General features: G+C 40.2%; 4 protein-coding genes across 6 annotated transcripts; 1 reads left to right on the top strand and 3 right to left on the bottom strand.

Annotated features, from left to right (window-relative positions):
* Positions 1-354: 354 nt before the first annotated feature.
* On the bottom strand, positions 355-7,141 carry snap47 (synaptosome associated protein 47). The gene is made up of 5 exons (XM_080034618.1): positions 6,905-7,141; positions 6,075-6,600; positions 5,439-5,941; positions 4,992-5,116; positions 355-2,096 (listed from the first exon to the last, which is right to left on the bottom strand). Exons 2-5 carry the CDS (start codon positions 6,569-6,571, stop codon positions 1,950-1,952), a joined length of 1,272 nt encoding a protein of 423 aa, XP_079890744.1. The 5' UTR covers positions 6,572-6,600; positions 6,905-7,141; the 3' UTR covers positions 355-1,949.
* A 126-nt stretch (positions 7,142-7,267) lies between these two features.
* Positions 7,268-9,679, top strand: jmjd4 (jumonji domain containing 4). Its single transcript, XM_080034682.1, has 6 exons — positions 7,268-7,895; positions 7,986-8,151; positions 8,257-8,382; positions 8,549-8,816; positions 8,912-9,058; positions 9,169-9,679. The coding sequence occupies exons 1-6, from the start codon at positions 7,643-7,645 to the stop codon at positions 9,502-9,504; spliced, it is 1,296 nt and encodes a 431-aa protein (XP_079890808.1). The 5' UTR covers positions 7,268-7,642; the 3' UTR covers positions 9,505-9,679.
* iba57 (iron-sulfur cluster assembly factor IBA57) lies at positions 9,674-12,625 on the bottom strand. The gene is made up of 3 exons (XM_080034683.1): positions 12,171-12,625; positions 10,542-10,891; positions 9,674-10,405 (listed from the first exon to the last, which is right to left on the bottom strand). The coding sequence occupies exons 1-3, from the start codon at positions 12,515-12,517 to the stop codon at positions 10,014-10,016; spliced, it is 1,089 nt and encodes a 362-aa protein (XP_079890809.1). The 5' UTR covers positions 12,518-12,625; the 3' UTR covers positions 9,674-10,013.
* A 1,361-nt stretch (positions 12,626-13,986) lies between these two features.
* Positions 13,987-25,094, bottom strand: gjc2 (gap junction protein gamma 2). 3 transcript variants are annotated; one of them, XM_080034734.1, is made up of 2 exons: positions 25,017-25,094; positions 13,987-16,252 (listed from the first exon to the last, which is right to left on the bottom strand). In XM_080034734.1, the coding sequence occupies exon 2, from the start codon at positions 16,221-16,223 to the stop codon at positions 14,970-14,972; it is 1,254 nt and encodes a 417-aa protein (XP_079890860.1). In that variant the 5' UTR covers positions 16,224-16,252; positions 25,017-25,094; the 3' UTR covers positions 13,987-14,969. The 3 variants fall into 3 exon arrangements, with proteins under 3 accessions (XP_079890860.1, XP_079890861.1, XP_079890862.1); XM_080034735.1 differs by having other exon boundaries at positions 24,853-25,017; XM_080034736.1 differs by lacking the exon at positions 25,017-25,094 and adding an exon at positions 18,398-18,485.

Here is a 25,094-nt window from a genome sequence, read left to right as displayed (position 1 = left end):
AGATGTGGAGTATTGTTTCTTTTATTTCACAATTATGGAAACCCTGTTGGGCTGCTGTCAAAACTTTACCCAGACCTGTTAATGCTGTTAACTACTTTCACTTCAAATCATAAACTGGAGCAACAATTCAAACGGAGTTCAATGTTCACTCTCCTTTAAGCTTTGTTTTGTCACCGCGACTGACGCCATTACGTTCGTAATTTGAGCCATGGTTGTTAATATTACATTTTCTTTTTTAATTAAAGCAGATTTAAACCAACAACTGTACCAAACTTGTTGTTGTATTTCTGATAATTCGAGTTTTATTGCAAAGTATATGCTTTCAATGTTGATGACATCCTAGCTGACACACAATGGCAGTTGTGATCATTTATTCATTTGTTTGCTATCATGAAGATGCAAGTGCACTTTTCCCTTTTAATATTCAGAGCAAATCATTAAGTTGTGCCTAGTGTTGAGATACATTTTTGTGGTGTCATCGGCACAAATAAGCCTCTATACTGTACAGCTCTGAAGGCATTACCATCAAAACATGGTACACATATTTCAAGTTAAACTTACAGGTTGAGTGATAAGGGGACACAGTAAAAACACAGAAAAAACAATACATGTCAGTTATTTCAGATACTAGAGATGTAAACTAGTATCAATCTAGCAAGACAGATCATGTGGACCTTAACAAGGAGAACAAACGACACTATTGAAGAAACAAAGAAAGGGATTTTTTCTGTTCTGCCAGAACAAAGTTGGACATTTACAGTTGTCAGCCATACATTGATATTGATGGGAAAGTTTTTGCGTTCGAAAGCAGTTATACTGTGACAAGCAACATTTAGCCACAGGCAAAATGTGTCTGCAGAGGATAAGTGACACCTGGGACCTGTGAGAGACAAGTTGTCAGGACAGAGGTGGTTATAAAAAGGATGTATATCAACAGAAAGACAGACATTACTGTAATGACACTGGACATCATTATCCGTCAGTATATTAATTGCAAATTATTGCAACTTCAACAAGATCAAATCAGGGTTATCATCCTTCACTCCTACAAATTCTGTTATTTCACTACATCTGCCTTACAACTTACACAGGAAACAACATGCAGAGTGTGTTTAAAATTAGTTAATTAAATTAGCAATGATAGTAAGTAGACAAGTTATCTTTCAAATGTCAATTTCCTCTAATACACATGGAGTCAGCAGCTTATATATCACCTGCCAGTCTTCACTTGGAGGGCATAACGTGCAATGAGGATTCATGCTTTTTCCCAAAAACTCACTCAACGACAAGGATGTGATCCCTCACTGGCTTCCCACCACAAACAATAGCAAATGAGGTTACATAGGCCTCAGCCTATTAAGCCATGAGCCCCACTACCAGGCACTGAACCTAGTGCTGGGTGAGTGCTTACTCCTCAACGGCAATCAGGTGGCCAGTTTCGTCAGTCTTGAGAATGCACTATTCTTATCTTTCCTTTCCTGTTCCAGGAGGCACAGAGGGCAGAGCAGATTCTACCCTTTAAAAGATGGCTTATTTAACTTGGTCACTCAAGTTTAAATAGTTTCAAATAACAATTAAATTAAAAATAAGCTGTAACTTATGTTATGTGGAAAAGAAATTACAGAAACGTATGATCCCACGTTTAGAAATATTAGCTACAGTATGTTCTTATTGAAAGTCACCATCACTGATACCACAGGTTTATGGTTAAGCGATCATTGCTGCACTTCCCAGAAAACACAGACACTTGGAATCCATGTGACTATGTGATCATAGCATCAAATGCAAATAAAATCCTATGAACCGTTGGTTTATAGAGGACATGTCCCTACCGCTGTGTTCCGGTGTTCTCACACTGCACCAACCCCCGTGAGGACAATGAGGAAGCTGGTGCATTTCTCAGGGAGGGACACTGTCTGCAGCACGTGTCTTGCTGGACTGTCCGGGAGCTACAGCAGTCTCTTCATGCGGCAGGTGTGCTTGTCTATGTGCATGGTGGCTCGGTCCGTGGAGCTCGTCAGCACGTCCAGAACTTCATCTTGCCGTTCCAGCTCCGACTCTGCCTCCAGGGCCAGGTTCTTCAGCTGCATCAGCATCTACAGACACACACGCACCCACAAAATCCAGTATGTACACACCACTGGAGACGCACAACCTCATTTGTTTGATTAATTATCACACCAACTCAATGACAACTAAGGAGCAAGACACAAGTATAACAAGATTCGAATGTTTTGAAACATACAGAAAATTGGTGCAAGGTGGAGTATGTGGACCATATGTTGAAAAGGTGGAACGATAGAGGGTCAGGGAGTTAAGAGAGTGAGTCTGTTAGTGAAACAGAGGAATAAGAGTAGATGAGGTGGACATTTTCATTTATTTTGTTTTTTTTCTTCTGTCTTTGGATACATAGACAATAGCTTGCGGCTTAATGTCTAAAGATAAGAAAGAACATTTCAAACAGACGTGATGCAATAACTACTACTCAGTACATGAGTAGCTGTGATTATATAGCTGTGATTATATTTCTCATTATGCAGTATAGGAAACTTGAGAAGCTATTCCGAGAGAAGTCTTGGCATATCTCCTGGGATCCTTGATATCACCCATTACTGTTTGTTCTCTGCTCTCTTGAGTGTTAAGGAATACTGCGACTTCATCTCCAACGTCCAAAAACGGTGTATCTTATGGTTGATGAAACAACTTAAATATACAATGATGTGCCAAGCAAAACCTAATAAAAACCCCTCCGAACCCTACCACCATGGTTTATAAACTAATATTATGTTATGCTACACACACACACACACACACACACACACACACACACACACACACACACACACACACACACACACACACACACACACACACACACACACACACACACACACACACACACACACACACACACACACACACACACACACACACACACACACACACACACACACACACACACACACACTTTTCACTAGCTGGTCCACACGGACATTGCAACAGTTCCAGACAGCAGTTTGGAATAACAGATAGTATGTCAATAGATACCGTGGAACAACTGTATTCCCTCACTCGGGTCTGTGACTTTACAATTTCAACTGGTAAAACATGACTGCATCACACCTTGCAGTTAATATTCACAGACGTTTTGGTGTGTCATAGAGAAAACACAGAAAATGTATATTTTTAGCTGCTGCTTATACAATGGTTAAGGGACTTTAGTCATGTAGAAACCCCTGAAATTAAACATTTAGGCTAGAGCTAATACAGCTAAAATGCCTACTGCAGTTTCAGGACTGAGAATTAATAATAACAATACAGTACATTGAATCTAAAAGTGGTTTATTGTTCTTCTGAGAGCAAGTTTGTACAGTTAACAAGTATGATTTCCAATCTCAAACTATAATAATCGTATTAAAATGCTTGGACAAAGGGGAATATTTGCTAAAGCTCTTAGGGCAGGATATTAAACTGTCACCCTCTGTACAATTTGCCCCACTGTAGATTGTAATCTTGACATGAATTAAGTAAGAGTAGGGTGTGTACAGACGCGTAGCATTAAGTCCAAATTGGCTGCCTTTGAAGTCTGAACTATTATCAGCTGTAGACAATATGCCATTTATCAACACAATAGACAGGCCAAACTGTATGTCTGGCCCAATGCTTCTAATGCAACTACTGCTCTGATACATTTGTTTGAAAATTATTATATGGACAGAAACAACAGTGAAACACTGCACACTGTTATTATGCACCATACTTAACTAAATATTAGCTATAAAGCTTTTAACGATGCCTTTTTCGAGATATGATTCATCCAGCATGTAGACTAAATATATTGTGAAATACTACTTGTAAGTATCTAAACCACGATGGAACAATTCAACAAAAGAGGGTCATAAGAAGCTGCGAGAAAATGTGTGAACACAAGAAAAAGTATTTGTTAGCCCCTATGTACTTATGGATCATATTTTTTGGCTTCAATTTATGGCTGCTATCCCGTCTTTGTCATGGAATTTACAATTTACAACTGTTTTTGCAAATATAGTCTTTATTATTCTCGGTTGCTCTCCTCGACATAGTAAATACTTTACCTTACTTGCTGTAACGCCGGCACAAATGTCTCACGTTGCTTTCGTAACACTCACATCAAAGCTCTGATCGCTGAATAGCTTTCCCAGAGCCCGACTGATTAATTGGCCGGGCAAATCTATTGGCCAATTATTAGATTATATATGCATATTTGTCGGCCGATGAGCAATAAGAAATGGCGGTACAAGAACGCAGAAAGAGATAAGTTAGAACATGTTTAGAATATTGTAATACTTTGTCAACCAGCGAGCAGAGGCGAGTTTATTATCTAACAGTAAATTCTCTAAAATAAGGTATAGGTTTTGCTTATATTAGAAAAATATATAAAAAATAAAATAAAAAAAAGGAATTATCTGTATTGACCTAAGAAACCAAGTACCCGTTCATGTATTAGTATAAATAATGTATGTGGTGTGTATCTAAGCATGATTGCAAAAAAAAAATGCAGAAAAATAATTATGTGACAGCAAACTGGTTTTACATGAAACAGCTTATTCTTCACTACCTGGAATAGATTGTCACCAATTTTTTTATTCTGATTCATAGGTCTGTATGTGCGTCACTGTGTAGGTCTTGCCACCACAGACCATGTCTGTAACATTTCTGATGTTGGGACGATTGAATGGAAAGATGTTGTAAAGTCTGACCAAATGAACAGGTTCCCTTTCCCTCTCTTTAAACCAGGATTGGGTTTGTGGTCTCACTGAATAACATTTTAAACATACAGGATGAAAAATAAAAATAATTCTGGTGAAATGTGGCTTGGAATGGAACTATCAAACACATATTACTAAAAACATATTACATGTTATTTACTAGGATATTCAAAAATATATGTACAAATATGAGAAATCTTTACGCAACAACAGTGCATGTCATTTTACTTACAAAGGTCTCACCTTTTTAAGTTCCTGGGTCTCAGTCTGACTGACACACGGCCGGTGGACATTAACCTGCAACTGGGAGAGCTCTCCTGCTGGAACCTCTAGCGGGAGCTCTGTGTCTTGGCACCTCTGCAGCAAACCTGACTCCATTGGTAGAAATGGTGAAGAAGTGCAGGGTACATAATATGTTGTTTATCAGGAAACCAGACTGTAAACTAAAAGTACAGCAACTGAGGCAATCAGGGTGAAGTGACTCATCAAAACACATTTCTGTCACAGAGAAACACCTATTATTGTGCCTGAAAGTCATGTGGATGAAATGTTTTTAAATGTGGCTAAACACCTATAAATATACTCAAATGGAAAAACATAGACCTTTACTGCCACTTAGTGTTCAATTTTATACTACACACGGAAACACTGGAATAATGGAGCTTTTTTCTCATATCATCAATACCTTACCTTCGTTCCAGTTGGCCCCCTCTGTCTCACTTGGAGATGAAAGTGGAGTCGCCTTAAAAGCTGTGTATTCACTCGTGAAGTCCACCTTCTTTTTGTACTGCATCTCCAACACTGACATCGCCTCTGGCATCTTTGCAGACAGGAACGTGAAGCAAATATCTGGCTTTCCAATGAACCGCTGTCTAACAGTGATCTCGTAAGGGCTGTGCACCCTTATTTCGTCGATTTCGTTTCGTTCGAAGCGGTGAAGGAGTTGGCAGTTTGTGTCTCGCACCTCCAGTGCAGACACCAGCACTGACAAGCACCCGGGTTTTAGGTCCGAGTCCCTGCCTTTCGTAACTACAGCTGGGATGCTTGTGATCACCTTGTTTCTGCCGGTCCCTTTGCCGACTGCAGCAGCAGCCGCAGCTGTGGCAGCGTCCTCAGCCTTGGCTTCCTGCTGAGTCTTCCAGGGAACTTTACCAAAAGGCCACCAGGCGGGAGACTCCAGCTCTGACAAAAGTCTGCAAGTACAAAAGGAAAAGATGTAGGACTTGTTTCATTATATTAGGGCCTCTGTTTATGCAACTAGTTTGTTATAGAAATAAAGTATTAAAAAAGTACATGACGGTATCAGATAAATATTTAAATAATTACTTGTCAGCCACGCCTAGATCGGAGTCAATCTTCTCAAGCCCCTGCATCACATTGTCAAACTGCTCTCCTTGGTGGCTGAGGACTATGCCCGTGTCCTCCAGTCTTCTCTGGGCCCCCGCCACCAGGCCAATCAGCTCCCTGCCTTTGGTGGGTTGAGATCCGCTCCCCCGGGGCTCCGAGCTAGGTGACAGAAGGAGTTCCCTCCAGAAATGCTCCAACACGTTATAAACCACCACCCTGTTGGGCTTAAGGGAGCCAAACCAGTGTTTGACATTGCCCTCCTCGAGCACCGTGAGAGTGCTGAAGATGAAACTGGACGACTCCATCTTGATCTCCATGATCCTGGAGAGGCGGAAGCTGGCGAGGCTCTCCTTGCTCTGGTTGGAGACGAAGCGCACCACAGTCCTGGTGAGGGACAGGGTTCCGCTTTCCCAATGCTTATCACTGTTGACATAGTAAGAGCCGGGCCAGCTGTGAATGGGAACGTCCCGGCTCATTTTGGAAGATTGTAGATTCACAGATGTACCTTGAAGAAGGGAGAGCAAGCTTCAGAATGACATATTTAGCTTATACATGCGGTATGCAATGCACGTGCCATCTAGTTTAGTTTTTATTTCACACTGCAAACAATATAAAAACAAATAGCGATAACAAATATAAGTAGACTAGGCTACATGTGCGGATGGGCAGAAAGCTATAGGCTTGTTCCAAAGAAACATTTGAATAACAACACAATAAAACATGTTAAAACAAAAGTAGATCTGTTTAAATCAGCAATAACATCACAAGGGCATTGTACTACTGAGGGATCTCCCAGACAGTGAACATACTTTCTTCGGAGGGTTATGCATATGAGCTCAGTCGAGGCGTTCACATTGGCAGCTTCAGCTGTGGAGGGGCGACCTTTCTATCCAACTGACTGCATTGCCAGTGCGTCATTATAATGTCATAACTCCTCTGCGCGTGTATCACTTCCTCTTCTTCAAATTAAACCGGTCTCTCACCACCTTCACCGACAGCATTATCCCGTTGGGCTTAGCATTACGTTACTCCATACTCTTAGCTCCTCAGTGTCGCCCGTTGCTGTTTATTACGGAAGTGACATCACTTACTAGAACAGCTGTATTTACCGTCCGACTTGAAACTTCTGCTGTCAAAAAATATCCTTTTTTTTTTAGAAAAAAAAATGGTTAGCTAGGATGGTGGGTTCTAAATTAGCTAATATTGTATGCTGTATGAGCATTAGCTGTATTACAATTACATGTATTGGAACGCAATTATAGGCGGGTGACAGTAAATAAACAGCAACTGTATATCGTGCGTCGTACAGGAACAATAATCAGCAGCCTTCGACCTGTAGTCTAATTAGAATAACAAAAAAAAAAACGTTTTAGCATAATGTTGCTTATTCAGCCTTGACTAGCCTGCGTTTAACAGCAGATATGACGAGATGGTAAGCTATGTAATGTCAAATCAATCGGCCCGCTAGCCTTTTTCCTTACCGTCTTGCTGTTCAAACGGTGGAAGCTAAGCTCGCTACCGGGTTAGCCGAGCTGTTGTTTACCATAATGGACAGGGAGGCATACCGCAACTGCTGCAGCCTGGTCAAAATACCGAGACAGTCGTACGAGCAGTTTTGGTCTTCACATTTTGTAGATTACATCGACAAGGAGTTGAGTTATTCCAAATTTTTCAAGAAGTACTTGCTTCCCAATCACCCGTGCATGTTTTCGAAGAGGTTCACAGAGGACTGGACGTGTAGAAAGCAGTGGGTGTCTGAGGAGGGGAAGCCTAATTTCCAGAAACTGCTGCAAGAATTTGGTAAATAAGCCTATTACTAATGCGTAAACTAGCTAACATACTAACTGGTGTCATGTACTGTAAGATAATCTATTTTCTCTTTCATCACAGATGAGACACCTGTTCCTGTTGCAAACTGCAACGCAAAGGAGTACAATGCCAATCCTAAACAAGTTATGCCTTTCAAAGAATTTATACACTACTGGAAAGAATACATCCAGAATGGCCACTCATCACCTAAAGGGTGTCTCTATCTTAAAGACTGGCACATATCAAGGTATTGATTAATACTTAACTGAATTATGCTTTTTTTCTTCTTCATACAGCATGATGTAGAAAATATTTGCACACCAATGATCAGTTTTATATTGTTGTTCTACAGGGACTTTCCAGAACACAATGTTTACACCACACCAGTATTCTTTTCTTCTGACTGGCTTAATGAATACTGGGATACACTTGAAGTGGATGACTACCGGTTTGTCTACATGGGACCCAAAGGCTCATGGTGTGAAAATGTGACATTATGTTTGAGAAAAAATAAAACAGATCAAAGCTATATTTTTCTTTTAAGTCAGTTAGAAATATAAGCTAGCAAATATACAATCTAATGGTGGTACAAGGTCATTTGTTGATTTTTTTTCATACAATCAGATTCACTTTGTTGTCACCAGGACCCCATTCCACGCTGATGTGTTCCGCTCCTACAGCTGGTCTGCAAACATCTGTGGCAGGAAGAAATGGCTCCTGTATCCCCCAGGTCAGGAGGAGTTTTTACGGGACACTCACGGCAACCTCCCATACGATGTGACGTCGGCAGAACTACGAGATAGAGGCCTTTTTCCTCACGCCGAGGAAGCCTGTCAACCTCTTGAAATTATTCAGGAGGCAGGTGAAATCATTTTTGTGCCCAGTGGCTGGCACCATCAAGTTTATAATCTGGTGAGAAGTGCAACTGCAACACATTACAGCCTTATACATTATGGTCTGTATATATCTTGGAATTCTGTCTTTTATGTTTTTTTTTCTTCTTACAGGAGGACACCATCTCTATTAATCATAACTGGTTGAATGGCTGCAACATAGACATCATGTGGCAGTTCCTTCAGAGTGAGCTATCGTCTGTACAAAAAGAGATAAATGAATGGAGAAACACGATGGACTCGTGGCATCAGCACTGCCAGGTAACTGGTGGGATAAAACTGTTTAACCTGCTTGCTGAGTAGAAACATGCTGCTTACATGAATTGTTTGCAATATCATATGGATATTCAATGTTGTTTGCTACTTTTCAGGTCATCATGAAGGCCTGCTCTGGTATCAACTATGGGGAATTTGCCTCGTTCCTGAAAATCATGGCCGACAACAGAATGGCTTTCCTGAATGCTTGCTCCTCTGGGGATTCCTCCGAATACCCGCGGCACCTCTCAGAGACTCTCACCACACTAGGACCTTACCATGCTGCCTTTGACCTACAACGAGTGTCTCACATAATTGAATGCCTGCTCTGCAACGAAGACTTCAAGCGGCTTGATCATACAACCTTGACTTTGCAGCCAGAAATCATGTTGCAGCAAATTCGGGACACCATACAATCCACAAGGGGGCAGCATCTTCTTTATCAGGAATAACATGTTCAGCAGCGTCTCATAAATGGAATCATTACCTGGAAATGGCTTGAATGATAAGTGCCAATTTGTACGATGCAAATAAACAAATATGGTTAAGGTGCTTTTACTCCTTCGGTTTGAAAGATATTGCAATCTTATGTTGCCTGTGAATGTTTGGATTTTTATTTTGCACTGAAAAGAAATCGATAAATAATAATAATAGAAAAAAAATACACTAGTTGAGTGAGTTTTTGCATGTTTATTAAAACAACTACCTATACGATATCATGGTTGGAATATCTTGTTGTATAGTGCTGCAATAGATCTGTTAAATATCATAATTCTGTGGTAAATAATACATAATATGCAGGGGAAAAATCACCCTAAAAAATACTCACACATATCTATTAGTGCAACTCAGCTGTAGAGCAATGACAGCGTAACATACTGTACTTCGGGGTTCTGTTTATGGGAAGTCTGTCAGATGAGATGTATGTCACATTTGAGGGAACTACAAAGCATACTCCTCTTCAGTTGATTTTAACGTCTTGAGGCCACCAGTCTGGCATGTCAGCCTCAAGTGTCACTACGGTGTCGCCAGAAGATTTGAGCGTCAACACCTCTTTGGCGTGAGCCATGCGGATTAGGCTCAGACCCAACTCTCCTACCCCTGCTCGGTGCTTCCCAGCTGGCTTGCCCGACTGCGTTTGCAGCGCAGCTCCTTCCTCGAGGCCTTGGACTGGAGCTGACAAGCGTACCGGCATCAGGCGTTTCCGAACCACCCCAGTGTGATGAGTCCTGGCTGTGAGCTCCTGGCCAATGTAACACCCCTTGCTGAAGCTGATTCCCTGCATGTAGACCAGATTTGACTCTAGTGGTAGTGCCACTCCAGGGGGAAGGTCCCTCACTCCCTCAGGAAGTCCTAGACAATGACATCAGTAGAGGAACAAAATCAAACTTGTCAAAAAATTTTAAGAGTACACATACGTACAAATCCTTCTAGCCCCTTTTCTCTTTTAAAATAAAACAGCATATTCAAACAAACCAACTGGTCTTACCTATTGTATAGCGATATTTGTGGTAGTCCTCCGTGACACCTTTCTGACATGATGCAATGATATCCAAGGGGTCAACTTGACTGTCCAAAACCAATCTCCAGCCCATTTTCGTAGTTCGAGGATCAGTCTCCCACACCAAAGCTTTGGCTGGGGAGGAGAGCTCCGGTTTGCTGGCCTCTTGACCTGCATTCTTTGACTTGGGAAGCACTGCCCATACAGAGAGCTCCGAACAGGCGTTTACATTGACCTTTCTGCGGATCTTGTACATCTTCAAATGTCTCAAGATTGAGTCGCTTATCGTGCTGTCACACTCCAGGAAAACACCTTGACCTGCTTCAGAGTCTTTCAGACTGAAAGAAAACATCAACAAAAATAATTATATTCTTAGGAAATTACTAATATTTTACCATTAGAAACAAATCCATCAAATTACTACTAATTGGATAACTCCTTAAATGAACTGAATAAGAATAAGGCAGAGTTCACAACACACTACTGATTGATTAGCTTCTATAAAACCTAAGATACCTGCTGAAACTGAGACAAGCTGTGTGAGGTTTGTAGGCCTACATTTAACAGGCTGAGTTGAAATATTAAATGCATTAATTAAATAAAGATTTACCAAATTATATAAGCTTATTTTCTCTATCATTCTGGAAATTTTTAAAGCTTAAAGCCTCAAAATAGCATTTTGACAGCATGCAACTTTTAAAAAAAATATTTTGGGTTGAGACATAACAAAGAAGGGTTGATTCAAAACATGTCTTGTCGCCGCTAGGCACAGAGACATCATTCAAGGTTCATACAGCATAAGTTATTTTTATGCCAATCAGACTGAAAGTAGAAAAAACTATTTTATAATAACCCAAACTGTGGAAGACATCTCAACATCAATTCTTTTGCATTAGGGACAATATTTCATAAAACATGACTTCTTTGGTATGTTGTTTTTTCTATTTCATTCCAGGTTATTCAAAATATACATTTAGAAAGCCAGAATTAATGTCACTTAAATTTTGCATTGTGACCATATCACATCATGCCATGCCGATGTTAATGTTAGCGGCAATTTGCAAACCAATACATCTATTGGTATCATCTATGCTACCTTTTGAGTTTTTAAATTGCAGCATCAAAATAAAATACAATCCTAGTCCTCATGTCTTAGCATGTGTAAGACATTTGAAAGATTAATTGAAGACATTTAAATACCAAGAAATGCCTTATTTATAGATGCACTTATTCATATGTATTTTCGGACTTTAAGGATTGGTATGAAGTAGGCTACTTGAAAATAGGCTATGCTGTGTTGTTTTTTGGGGAGGATTTATTAGGTGGGTTTGAACATGGGTTAACAACGTATTTTCTGATATAATTATATCTGAAAAAATGTAATGTCCATTACCAATATCTAATGCAAAACGGTTTCTTATTTGGGCACATTAGCTAGTCTCCCCCCATTTCACTGACCTCCAAAAAGGTGGAATGTCCTTTAATTTGGCTCAGCTGAACTTGACTCGGAAGAGGTCATTTCCTGCCTGTATCTGCACTACAAGATAAGTATTCGTACCCTGATGTTTACTGAAAACATGCACACCTTTTAAAACGGACTTATTAAGTAAACTGTACCTGTACAACATGATGTCATACAGTGTTCTCCCTTGTACGTTCAGCATGTGTGAGTAAATGGCGGTGTTTCCGAGCTCCTGCAGCAGCCCCATGTCATTGGTAATGATCCCCTGAAGAAACGGGCTGGTGTCTTGTCCCTGGATTTTTAGTAAGGTCCTGTGAGGAAGGTGATAGCACACACACTGGACAGTGACGTCTCTGCCGATAGTGCTCTCCTGGCTGTATTTCCTAACACGGATCCCCGCTGGAACTGGAGCACCGGAGAGAAACGTTACGCACAAATTCCGATATTTTCCGAGACAGCCCGCGGATGTGAACGCACCCCTGGCGAAACACAAAACCCCCATTATGTATACTGATTAAAGGAGTGCTATGCGTGTCTCAATTAAGTGGTTGACCCACGTTTTAACGACAGCGTACGGCTACATAACACCAAGGCATTGCAACTTACTCCAGCAGCTAGGGCTCCATTTTGAAATCCCATAATGCATCGCTCCATAATATAGCAACACGTGTGCGACGCTCTTATATGTCCATGGTGCGACGCTATTTGCTCCCGCTGCACGTGTGCTTGTGGACATCTGGACAGTCCTCGCAGTCCTCTACAAATGTCTGTTACATCGCCTTTAGCTTCAAAGTAACACCTGCATTTCTATTCAGTGAGTATAATAAGCTTTTATTAGAATCAAGAATTAAGTGATAAAAAGGCATGACATTTACCCCCAACATGTAGGCCTATTCTAGGATTCTTTCTACATGTTGGCCCCCACTAAAAAACATAGCCTAAACGGGTAGGCCTAATGCTATTTATTTTTCATCATAAAATGTTTTCTTTAGAACAACAAAAAGCTCTGTGCCGTTATAGCCATATTGATATTATAGGAAGTTATATCGTTATGCCAACACACAAATAAGGGGCCCATAATTGAGAGAAGACATTAGCTACAATGTGTCACTGATTAAACTTAGAATGTTTTAGACCTGGGTCCAGATGACTATCCTACATTGTTGGGCTGTTATTAAACACAATGTATCGGGATATAGGTAGGCATATACTTAGATTCATTTTGAAACGATGGGAATATACAGAAAACATTTTTTTCAACTCATCGAGGTAACTTCAATTCTAATCTAGATGGCCTTTCCTGGATTCTTGTAGGCCATAGGTCTATATTATCAGCATTTCTTTTTTGACCGAAAATTATATTCACAAATAAACTCATGTGGAAATAAAAAAAGTAGTTCTACAGACCGAACATTTTAATGCTTTATTTTTAGAGAATAAGCTAATTGCAATTTGATGCATTGTCTTTCTTTAAAACTGGACTCAAACCCATTCCTTCTGTTTTTGATTTGATGATAAGCACCAGGTGTAGATTGCCATTTGCTAAGACTAAGACAACTTACTTGCTTACCTTGTAAATGGTAAGCCCCTTCTGCACTAACACGATACTTTCTCTTATTACTACTCATTACAGGTTAATGCCAGACACATTTCAAAACTGTTCATAGAGTTCACATGCTTAAGACAGATTTATTGTGGTCTGTTTGCAAAAATGCATAATTTATGTATTTTTTTCAGGTTTCTACTGGATATTTTTCTTGTTACAAAATACGAAACTTTCCTGCTATAACAACATACAACATTTTTTACTTTGAAATAAACTTCAACTAACATTTTTTTTCAACACACCATTGCAATTAGCGTAACAAAGGAGATACGGATGGTTATTATGAAGCAATAAATCAGAGGTTTCAAATAGGTTTATTTCTTCATCAATAAAATACTAAAACAGTCTTTAAAAGTTTGAGGCACTTTGAATTATGACAACAGTGAAGGCATGATTAAATATTACTCTGAAACTCTTTTTAGAAACATACTGCTTCAATCACAGAAAACATGCGTAAACATAAGATAAATGTAGAGCTAATTGAATAGCTAAGGGTGGGGCTTCTACTGTAGCCTATGTGTATGGTCTGTTCCCATTTGTAAAGCATGCATCATCTGCTTCAAATTGCAGAAATAAAGTATTTAGTTTAGAAAATAATCTGTTTTATCTATTCACTTATCTCTACCCCCTTCAAATGTGACACGGCATCACTTTGGAAAATATAGAATAGATGAAGGCTTTGCACGCAATGACTGAAGATCATCACACTGAGCTGATGTTATCCACAAGAGCCTACAGTGACACAGACCTGTTTCATTACCTTTATCAAAATATGTTTAGTTTTATCTGCTTCCAGCAACACTCATCCAAACTGCATCCAAAAATACTTACTGAAAAACTAAACATGCATCTTTCCAACAACAATCTCCATTCTTCACAAATGACTCATTGTGCAATATACAGTGTTTTTCACTGCATTTTCTAAATTTAGATTAAGGGTACAATCACACCCTTACAAATTTAATCTCTTCAAATGAATCCAGTTCAGTGGCAGTCAAGGGTAGATCAGGTTAAAAGCTTGCAGCAGTCTGTTTATGCTTCGACATTTTAGCTGGCATTAGAGATGTTTACCTAAGGAAAGGATATTATCCATGTCCAAAAGCTAGGGCAAGCAAAAAAAGACACACTACAGTAACAAAGAAGATTCAAAATACTGGCTTTGTTAATTTCTTCTTGTTTTTCCATTTTCATTCTTTATTCATTCTTCAGCTGGTGTGATTGAAATTCTCAGTTGTTATTGTCTGAAGTTGCAGCTCTCACACACACACACGTCCTCAAGCTGTGTCAAAGTGCAGTCCTGAAGTCTTAAAGAAGTTTTTACTGTTCATTTACAAAATTATATTTATCTCTAAATCCAGACCGAGGTCTTTCCGTTTTTTACAATTGATGCAGCCTTCTCTGTGGCTTTTGGCCTGGCTCCTTGTTTCTCCTGGACTGTATTGACTCGATTCTGCTCTGCCATAGTTCCCCCAGATACAGGACTACTGCTTCTGGAGGTTGGCTGGTTGGTTTTGGTTTGATATGTTTGAAAGGCCATATCGAGCTGTTCCTGAGCTGTTCGTAGGTGCCGATGTAGGCTTGCCAAATCAGATGGGATGTTTTCATCTGGGCTGTTGCACTGTTGCTCCTGAGCTACATTGGCCACGTTCTGCTCATGGGCGATGAGGCTGTTAGGGATTCTGCTAGGCTTGTCTGTCTTCATCACAAGGTTGTACCCGGGAGGGGAGGCTTGGATGTTGCGAGAAAACGGGTAGCTGTAAGACATCCGTCGGCCCCGGTTCCTCTTCATGCGAAGAGTGTCCCGAAAACTGCCGATTCCCAAGTGAAGCATTTCACACACGTTTAGCACAAGACAAAGGCAGCTTACCACATACATGATGAGAAGGAATATTGTTTTCTCGGTGGGCCTGGAGATGAAACAGTCCACTCTGTGCGGACAGGGGACCCTGTTGCATACGTAGGAAGGACTGACTCGAAAACCATAGAGGAGGTACTGTCCTGCGAGGAAAGCGATTTCAAAAATAGCCCGTGACATGAGCTGAAGAACATAGATTCTCATCAGGCCTTCTTGCATTATTCTTCGGCGCCCGTCATGTTTGGGTGGGTCTTTGCTGGTGCTGCTCACTGGTTCAGGCTTGACCTCCTGCACCTCCAGTGTATCTGCATAAATCATAGGCTCAGCATCATCATCTTCGTCCTCCTCTAAGACATCCTCCAGATGGTGGCTCTCTCTCCATCGTGTGTGAGGAGGAGGCTTTTTGCGAAGCCTCTGGTGCTTCCTGCGTTCAAGCTCAGAAGACCGGGCTATCTTGTGGATGGCGTATCCCATGTACATGATGGAAGGAGTGGAGATCATGATGATCTGGAAGACCCAGAAACGGACGTGCGAGAGAGGGGCAAAGGCATCGTAGCATACATTGTCACAACCCGGCTGCTTGGTGTTGCATGTGAACTTGGTCTGCTCATCCGAGTAGATGGACTCTCCTCCAACTGCTGTGAGGACGATGCGGAAGATGATGAGCACAGTCAGCCACACTTTACCCACAAAGGTGGAGTGGTTGTGGATCTCTTCCAGGAGACGAGTGAGAAAGCTCCAGCTCATGTTGCTGCAACAAGCTTTTCAACTAGAATCTGTGAAGAGAGAACAAGGAGTGGATTAATATCTAAGTAGGAATTTATTGAAAGTAATGACTTGCAAATGAATTCAAGTGTGTACGAGGAATCACAGTGAATATGTTGTAACTGTATATTTTTCTCCCAGCTGTATTCCTTATACCAAATGTCTGTCCTGTTGCTTAGTTGTCTCAACAAAACAAAAAAGGGCTAGGGCTGCAACCAACAATTGTTTCCTTATCTATTAATCTATAGATTATTTTCTTGTCTATAAAATGTCCAAGAGCCCAAGCTCAAACTGACAATTAAATGATAGCTTAATTATCAAATTGTTGCAGATTTATTTTCAGTCCAAGTAATTGATTTAATGCCATTTCAGCTATAATCCAGCATGGACAACTTGGAACTGTTGCATGTTTATTTCAAAGGGAAACAAGTCATTTAGAAACAGAAGCACTGTTCTTTATTTATTGCGTACAATTTGAAATTACTTAAGTTACTCATATACAGATAAACTTGCAAGAACGTTGTCTTTTTCCCCCAGCCGTCTCAGTTTTAATTAACTGTAAATCATACATTGCAAATACGATGACTAGTTTTGATACATGTCAGTGGGCTGTGTTGTGTCAATCAGACATCCCATCTAAACATGCACAATGCACTATTTCTAATATTCTTTTCTTACAGTTTGAAGGTTGAAATGGCAAAAATAACAAAGGGAAGATTAAAATGAAAAGACGAAAACACTCCATCAGCCATGCACTAAAACCAACCGCTACAACAATCACTTCGATTATAGTTATGACTCAAGAACAGGGTCAACGCTGCAAGAGCGCTCTGAATGTATAAAAAGCCCATTCTGTTATAAGATGGTGCTCCACTCAGAGTGTCACTTCAGAAACATACGGTTCTCCGCGTATCAACGCATCATGCCATGTCACACGGCAAAACATATGACATGAAACCTCACTGTCGTACCCTCCTCACAGGCGGAGTCACTAACTGACTGAAGCTTAACACATCTGACCCCTTCATTCATGGGGCAGAGCTGCTGAGTTCATGTTGATCTCATGACTGCGGCACTGTGTTCCCTGGTGTGGGATGTGCCATCTCCCCTGCCATCTGAGTAAACAGGAGAGGCTTGTTGCTCTGCCATGAGGCCGTCCCTCTACGCTGGGGAGGGCTACAGCCACACGGAGACAGATGGCACCTATGGTGGGCGTCTCAGGTCTGCCCCAGGATTGCATGACAGAAGGGACACTACACAGAGGATTTGCATCAAGATTTGAATGAATCTGTTGCGTATCATAGCATCAACATACAGTCTATTACCTTTAATGATATTTTATCATTATATCTTAAATGAGACATCTGCCTACTGTTTGCAAACAATTTGAAGACTATGTTGATAATGCACAGTTCTCACACAGTATTTTCAGGGCCGTTGCCATTTTAACTCGGTGTCCCCTGAATAGAGATTTGTAATCTAAGTAGATCTTGACTTCTGAATAAAGATTAAAATATAGATACATTATGACACTTTTACATTAAGCGCACCAATGTGAAAGCAACTTAACTTTAAAAACATGTACATTTTTACTTTAAACTACAGCGTCAGATCATGTGTGGCTTCATGAAACCTTTTTATTAATAACATTTTAAAAATATAAATCAAGGGCTATACATTTCAGGATTTAATTGTTTCGGACATATGTTATCTTATTTTATGATATAAATTCCACAGAATAGAGACACTTAAAATGAAATAAAGGTCAATTACAAATAATTAAAATAGAGTTATAATATTTAGTTAACTTCAATACAGGTAGAGTTAAGAACTTATTTTAACAATTTAAGCCAAGACATTTCATCATAAATGCAAGTGCAGGCCAAATATATTTAACATTATTAATCTTGCATTATATTATTGAAAGAAAGTGTACCGTTGGTTCAATTGATCAGCTTTTGTAGCAGAATATTCACGTTTGAAAGACTGCTGCAATGGCACACAATGTTTTTAACAGGGTTAATTGAGACAAAGGAGCTCACAAACAATTCACAATATCACTGTGACAAAATGTGCACAAGCAATAATATTACTATAATAATATGAAACTATCACACAGTCTTTCTGCAGGAAAGTCAATATCCAAAACAACCCACCTGGAAAAGTTGCACATGCATTTCCCATCCTGAAAGTCTCCTCTGCCCTCTCTAGATAACCCCACGCAGTCTGATCCACGGAATACCACTTCCATCCTAACGTCCAGGCCTTCTACCTCTCATTGACAACTTCCAGATTGGCAAAAATCGAAAAACAGTGACGGAATTTATTAACCTAAACTTTCTTTATCCCCTGTTTTCCCACTCTATGAAGGAGCGAGGTCTCGCCGCTGTGAATGCCTCACATTCTGGCTTGTGTCTGGTTTCTATTACACCAGCCTTCTGCCCAAGAAGGAAGTATAAAAACAGAGAGGCAGAAGAAGAAAAAAAAAATCCTCCTCTGGCAAATGACCCTCATCCAAGGGTTCAGACTTGGGGATATCTTACTGCAGATTGAAATGAACACCCAGCTGAGGGAGCGTGTTAAGACCTCAACCTCCCCCAATGCTCATGTGCAACATTTGTAACACTGATGATGAAGGTCTCTCTCTCTCTCTCTCTCTCTCTCTCACTCTCTCTCTCTCTCTCTCTCTCTCTCTCTCTCTCTGTTGCTCTTATTTCGTCTCCCTCTCTTTTTCTGTCTCTTTCTCCCCCTCTCTCTTTACAGTATCTCTCTAGATCTCTATATATTTATCTTAGTGTTTTGCAGGTTAATGTCTCCATGTCCGACAACCATTCATACAGCATCAGCTGTAGCTCACTCTGTAAAGATAAAGGTGATTTAGGGAGTCGTGGCACACTTCACACACATTTGTAAAGATGCAAAAAGGTCATCAAAACGTCCACACCTCTCTTTCTCTCTCTGCCCCTTTCTGTTTTACTTTCCCTCTCTCTCTCTCTCTCTCTCTCTCACACACACACACACACACACACACAAACACACACACTCATTAGTAACAGGTAATGCAGATTAGCAGCCTCTATATTATCTGTCAATTACATGACAGTTTACAATGGGTGACAGTTTTGAAAAACAACTTTGGGCCGCAAAGGCAGGGAGTTTTGAGGACAGAAGTGTCACTGAGACATAAGCCACCTTGCCCGGGTGCGGATCCGCTAGAATGTAACCAACAGGTACGCTCAGTCATATCAAGTGTCATAATATTTAGATCCTCCATCCAGGCACATAGCCAGATAACAGAGCTGTGGACCAGGTCGCACTGTGCACTCCCGCTACAAGGCTTTTCCGAATTGGTGTTTACACTTCAAGCTTTCACCTCAGCATGTGGAGAGCAGTAGCACACCTTGTTACTCAAGGCATATGATGTATTTGTTCACATGAGAGCAAGAGCGGCGTTTTGTGGACAGAAGTCTCTTCTCTCTCTGACACACACACACACATTAAACACCCCCCACATTTTTGAAGTCTAAAAATGACACGACAAAGTACAGATGAGGAGATGATTGTTGCCAGATTTAAATCAGAAAGGAATTCCTTTTTTCTACGTGCCAGACTGTCAAGTTTGAGGAAGGGATTTAAACTTGACTGCTTTTAATAGAGGACAGATAAACGGGTTAGTGTCTGGTTTGCATTAATGAAGCGTGTCTGGTGTTTGTCAAAATGACCATATTATTATAATTTTACTTTCACAAAGCCTTTCAATAACCCTTAGTTATGACCTATATACAGCTATAAAGCGATGAATAACGTTCAACAACATTGGGAAGGCCCCCATCAATCAAATCCAGTTTTTTACTCAGTTCCGTAGATGAGGGTGAAAAATTCCTCATTTCCTATGTCTTGATATATAGTGAGAGTATTGTCTTAAGTGACTGCGAGAGCAAAGGCAACTTCAGCGAGACATGTCAAGACTGAGATTGCACAAGCGCACGAGGAGTCATTTAGATCTTGTTCTGTCTGAGTAGTTTGTGGTCTGAAGAAAGCTGTGAGAGCCAGCCATCTGGGCCTGCAGGAGCCATCCTCCAGAGGCCGCGCCCCCAAGGCTCCCCTCTCCGTCTGACTGAGGAGATGTGGCGTAGCGAGCAGCCCAGTGCAGAAGAAGAGGAGACGGGGGATGCTGCTGGAATGAGCATTTGGGGTTTGGACATGTGCTGTCCCTAAGGGATGGATAAGCACGTGTTGTGAAGTTGCAGTGCATTCCCCTTCCTCCAAAAATCTTTTCGTCACCAAAAAGACGCAGATGGTGCAGTGGAGACGGTTGATAAGTGAACATTGAACTAAAAATCTATTAGACTTTATGTTTCTAGACAGTTGGGGGAACTTGTTGCCAATGGTTGGGATTTACAATTAACAGTCAACAAGGTTTTCAGTGTGCACTACTGTAACTATAAAATATCTTTGATATTAATATACAATTCGCTTTATTACAATCTCTGCTTGTCTTTTATTATTGAAATAGTTCAAATAAACAGACAGTAGATAACATTAACGCATTACTCAGCCAATGGACAGTTCATTTCACTGCTCTTTGACAATAGAGCAGCATTTATGTGATAGTGGCAAATACTCCAATATCAGCCTTTGAAACTGCACTGATTTATGTGAATTTCTGACATTTATTGAGTCAAACCAATGACCGTCTATTTTTTGAGCATGTCACTTTGTCCTTGGACAATTCAGGCTGTTTTAGCTTTGGGAAACTGTGGTTCACGTTGATAAATATTGATTGGACTGCCCAGAGCCAGGAGAATAATACAGTATTCCCCTGTAAGACATAGTTTGACATTGCTGTTGTCACAAGGTCTGGCATCATGTGACAGCCAAACAAGAGTGTTTAATATTCATTAGGTTACAGTTATATTTAGTCTTCAATGTAAAATAGATATTTTTGTATTATTATTCTTCAGTTGTGGTGGCATCTGTGAGATATGAAAAAAGATAGCTGACAAATCAACATGGTGACAAACTTCACTTGTTTTTAAGACAAAACTATATTTTTTACGAGTAATATATTAATCAGCAACATTGCTGCAGTGCACCTGTTGTATGCACCATTTCATAAACGTATTGCAAATTACATTATTATGAAATGCACACTTTAAATTAACCAAAATATTTCAGCAGAATCATTTTTAGTTTTCATTGCCAGACAGTTTCACCTCTGAGAGGTCACCGGGAGCTGTGAGGGTTTGAAGTGATGCAACACGGAGGAGTGAACATCTCATCAACTCTCCTTGGCCGCCACCAATGTCATCACAAGAGTTTTATTCGCGTCTATTTAGTGAACAAAGTTGATGCGAGCAGACTGGGGGCTGTGGAGGTCTGTGTTTATGTAACAGATCAAGCTCAACCATGTGACCTGGATGTACCCCCCCCCCCCTCCCTGAGAGCAAAGAGTGACACAAGACACCACAGCAAAAGCATGCAACTTGGTGCTTGGACTCCTCCTCCTCCTCTCCCATCTCTCGTACTATCATTAAACTGCTCTTACCAGGCTGTGGAGGGGCTATCCCATAGGCAGCCTGAGAGTGGTGGCAGTCCCATCTCATTTGTTCATGTTTCTCCTAGTTTCTCAGCCGATCCTATCCTTCCCCCCGGGAGAGTGCGTCCCGTGCCAGTTTTACTAAGGGTGGACTCCATTGAAGCGACTGAGATGAAAAGCCTTGAGGAGGATGCCAACAACTTCCCTCTGAGAGAGCGATGCGTCTCCCGCATATGAGGAAAACAACTTGTGTGCATTACACAGTTTCAACAATGCACTTACAAAAAATAATTGTTTTCTTATTATTTATGTACTTCAGTTTGGTTGCTAAATTTGTCTTGACACCACTGAACAAAGGAATTAAATATCTAAACTTCTGTGGTTAATGTTTCGGATTATGTAGAAGGGATAAATGAAGAAAAACTGTTAAAACAAGTTAAACCCTTCAATCCATAATATACTCTGGAATAACCTATTTAAAGCACTCGATGAAGATAAAACAGCAATATATTTTCATAGCCTTAAAAATAAATTATGTTGTTTTGGGTTCGGCTTGTTTCATTTTCCTGAAGGAGGTTCCATTTTAATGCGGTTCAATACTCGGATAATTCCAGTAACACTAAGTACTCTTAATATACAGTATACAACTATGTTATCAGGCCTCCAAGAGCTGAAACGTGATGTCCTATTTATATGTTTATGACTAGGAAGTATGTCACTTTTACATTAGGTCAGTGTTTATCTTGCTGGCAAGCTATTGTAGAACCTACAATGTAGAACCTACAATGTAGATCAACTGAAACAAAATTTTTCGATGAAGCCAATGTCCTCATTCTGAATGAAAATAATAACAGTGTATGTTGACATGACGTATTTGTGTTAAAGTAGGCCTGGTGTAGATCATGTGCAGAGCACACTCATTTACATTTGATAAAGCTCCGAATAGCTCTTGGATATATGAAGCTCCTTAGAATTAACAATAGACGTCTTGAACACTCAATATAATTGTTATTGTTGATAAAGTATATTTAAAAACCGGGGCATTATACAGTATGTGAAACTATAGGTGATCTCTATTGCATGGATGCGTCCTCTAAAATTAAAGAACATACCTGATAATTAGTTTTATAAAGGCTGATCCCTGTAGACTTAAGATTGACAACTTACACCTGAATTTGATCCATGCCAGTGTTGTTTAGGTTTTGAAACAGCATATTGGCCAACATAAGGGCAAGACTCATTACATTCTAATTAAACTCTTGAAGTCGATGAAAAAAAAATAGCAGTTCAAAAGATGCACAATATCTGTTTCTCATAATTTTTCGTACTCTGGCTGATAAGGGTTTACATCAGTGCAGCAAAATACAACACACCACTACCCATCCAAATAAATAAAATAACATTGCTTTGTTCGCAGTGCCAGAAGGCCTTAATCTTTGACATTATCTTGTCTTAACTGGCCATGTCACGGCTGATCTCGGGCAAGCCCGAAGGAGCAGCAGACCTAGTCAGGGTCATTTGCACTACTAGAGATATGTTTACTGCAGCTCCTTCCTTCCAGATGCCGTTGTGCCATTGCCCTTCTCTAACTCAGTGAACTCCACACACTGGTAGCAGTGCTGCAGGATCCGCCCTGATAACAGCAATCTTGGGCGTACACTTACCAAACAAAAGCTCAGCTTAAAACTGTATATTTGCACATAATGATATAGATTACCATGTAAACACAGGGCATTACAATTCTGGCTATTAAGGCAGTGAAATTGCTGAGAAAAGGCAATTTGCTGGGCAGTATGCACTGGCTTGGAGTAGCAGATTGGGCAAAATAACATTTATTGGCCATTAGGTGACTAGCCTATATAATAATGTATGCAGTGAAATTTTTCTGTATTCACTTGATTATAAACAAAATAGTTAAATGTGTAGTGTGTTTGCTTTTAAAGTATATATCATTTTGGTTCTTATCTATGATTGTCTGCTGTTGTCAGTGGAAGTTTTTATCCACCAGATGGCAATCGTGTATTTGGTGAACACTGACTCCTCATGAACTTTCACAAACAGTTGTGAAATGTAATACTTTTGCACCCTGTCTCTAGAAGTTATTGATCTGTTGATTATGTTGGACTGTCGCTTCATGTGAACGGTCCTGATGTTGGGAGCAATGACCCAGTTGACAGAATGTAACCTTAGATGGAAATCATGAAACAAACCTGTGAATGTGCACAACATCACATCTATCTCCTTTACAGAATTTAAGGTTAATTTAAATTACTTAAGACACATTAAATACATAAATACTGAGGAGTGCAGTTTTGTATCAATACTATAAAAAATAGTGTACAATTCATGTGAATGTAAGTTACCAAGATGTGCTTCATAATGACACCCATACTTTCACTAGAAATGTTATGACTACAAAATCCCATCAAGGACAATCCACATGTGGGCTACAGGGCAACAGGAAGGGCTGTGACGTATGCAGTGGCCTTATTGTTTCAGGCTTTTGGGAAAGCTTTCCTGTTTCCCTGTGAATCACTCAAATAGTTTGTTTTTCTGATTTGAAAGCTCCTACCTATTCGGGTTGCGGTTTAGTGTGCACACTATCTAACAGATAAACATCTTTGAGTGTTGACATTTCTTGATGCCTCATTTTGGTTGCTTGTACTGCCTGGATTTTGGTATTTTGCTTCCCATCCAGTACTTTCAAGAACACACTTATTTTAAGACAACAAAGAGTGACTTGAAAATTATTGTTTTTATACAGCAAGGCAAGGCAAGGCAAGTTTATTTTTATAGCACAATTCAGAAACAAGGCCATTCAAAGTGCTTTTCACGGGCAAGATTTAAATACATACTTAATGTATGTCATATAATTTCACAGGACTAAATGCCAGTTTAGTTTGAACAGAACAACAGATGATAATGCGTGGTTGCAAGGATAAAAGACATTACACTAACACTGTGTAAGACGTTGACAATAGTCAGTTAGAATGACCCCACTTTAACCCCTTGTGTTAAGACTGTAAAGAAAATGCATAGATTTTTGTGAAGGAAAAAAAATAACAGGCAAACCTTATATTCCACTTCTTGACCTCAAATTCCCTGTAGTCGAACCACATATCCAGTTGAATTCAAATGCTGGTATAAATCAAATCCAACAACTGCAAACTATCCATCAGAACAATCCACAGCAGCAACAGTGGAAAAGAAAACGGACAATGGATTTCTGTACCTACCTGTCCATGCGGACAAAGCAAACTAATTCTATGCCTGATGGTGGATCAGCCTGGGCGGACACCCAGACGCATCGTTTC

This window comes from Ammodytes marinus (assembly GCF_949987685.1).
Source record: "Ammodytes marinus genome assembly, chromosome: 9".
Classification (NCBI taxonomy): Eukaryota; Metazoa; Chordata; class Actinopteri; order Uranoscopiformes; family Ammodytidae; genus Ammodytes; species Ammodytes marinus.
The sequence above is the reverse complement of the archived record's forward strand: the minus strand, read 5'-3'. Positions and strand labels throughout refer to the sequence as shown.

What these genes read in the sequence shown, in the direction of transcription:
- jmjd4 (XM_080034682.1), top strand. Translation starts at nt 7,643, where the DNA reads ATGGACAGGGAGGCATACCGCAACTGCTGCAGCCTGGTCAAAATACCG. An exon ending in GAAACTGCTGCAAGAATTTG is followed by an intron (nt 7,896 to 7,985) that starts GTAAATAAGCCT and finishes CTTTCATCACAG; the next exon opens with ATGAGACACCTGTTCCTGTT. An exon ending in ATGGGACCCAAAGGCTCATG is followed by an intron (nt 8,383 to 8,548) that starts GTGTGAAAATGT and finishes TGTTGTCACCAG; the next exon opens with GACCCCATTCCACGCTGATG.
- gjc2 (XM_080034734.1), bottom strand. Translation starts at nt 16,223, where the DNA reads ATGAGCTGGAGCTTTCTCACTCGTCTCCTGGAAGAGATCCACAACCAC.
- snap47 (XM_080034618.1), bottom strand. Translation starts at nt 6,571, where the DNA reads ATGAGCCGGGACGTTCCCATTCACAGCTGGCCCGGCTCTTACTATGTC. An exon ending in GATCTAGGCGTGGCTGACAA is followed by an intron (nt 5,942 to 6,074) that starts GTAATTATTTAA and finishes TTGTACTTGCAG; the next exon opens with ACTTTTGTCAGAGCTGGAGT. An exon ending in AGACCCAGGAACTTAAAAAG is followed by an intron (nt 2,097 to 4,991) that starts GTGAGACCTTTG and finishes GTGTGTCTGTAG; the next exon opens with ATGCTGATGCAGCTGAAGAA.
- iba57 (XM_080034683.1), bottom strand. Translation starts at nt 12,517, where the DNA reads ATGGGGGTTTTGTGTTTCGCCAGGGGTGCGTTCACATCCGCGGGCTGT. An exon ending in TATGACATCATGTTGTACAG is followed by an intron (nt 10,892 to 12,170) that starts GTACAGTTTACT and finishes GTTTTCTTTCAG; the next exon opens with TCTGAAAGACTCTGAAGCAG. An exon ending in CAAATATCGCTATACAATAG is followed by an intron (nt 10,406 to 10,541) that starts GTAAGACCAGTT and finishes GTCATTGTCTAG; the next exon opens with GACTTCCTGAGGGAGTGAGG.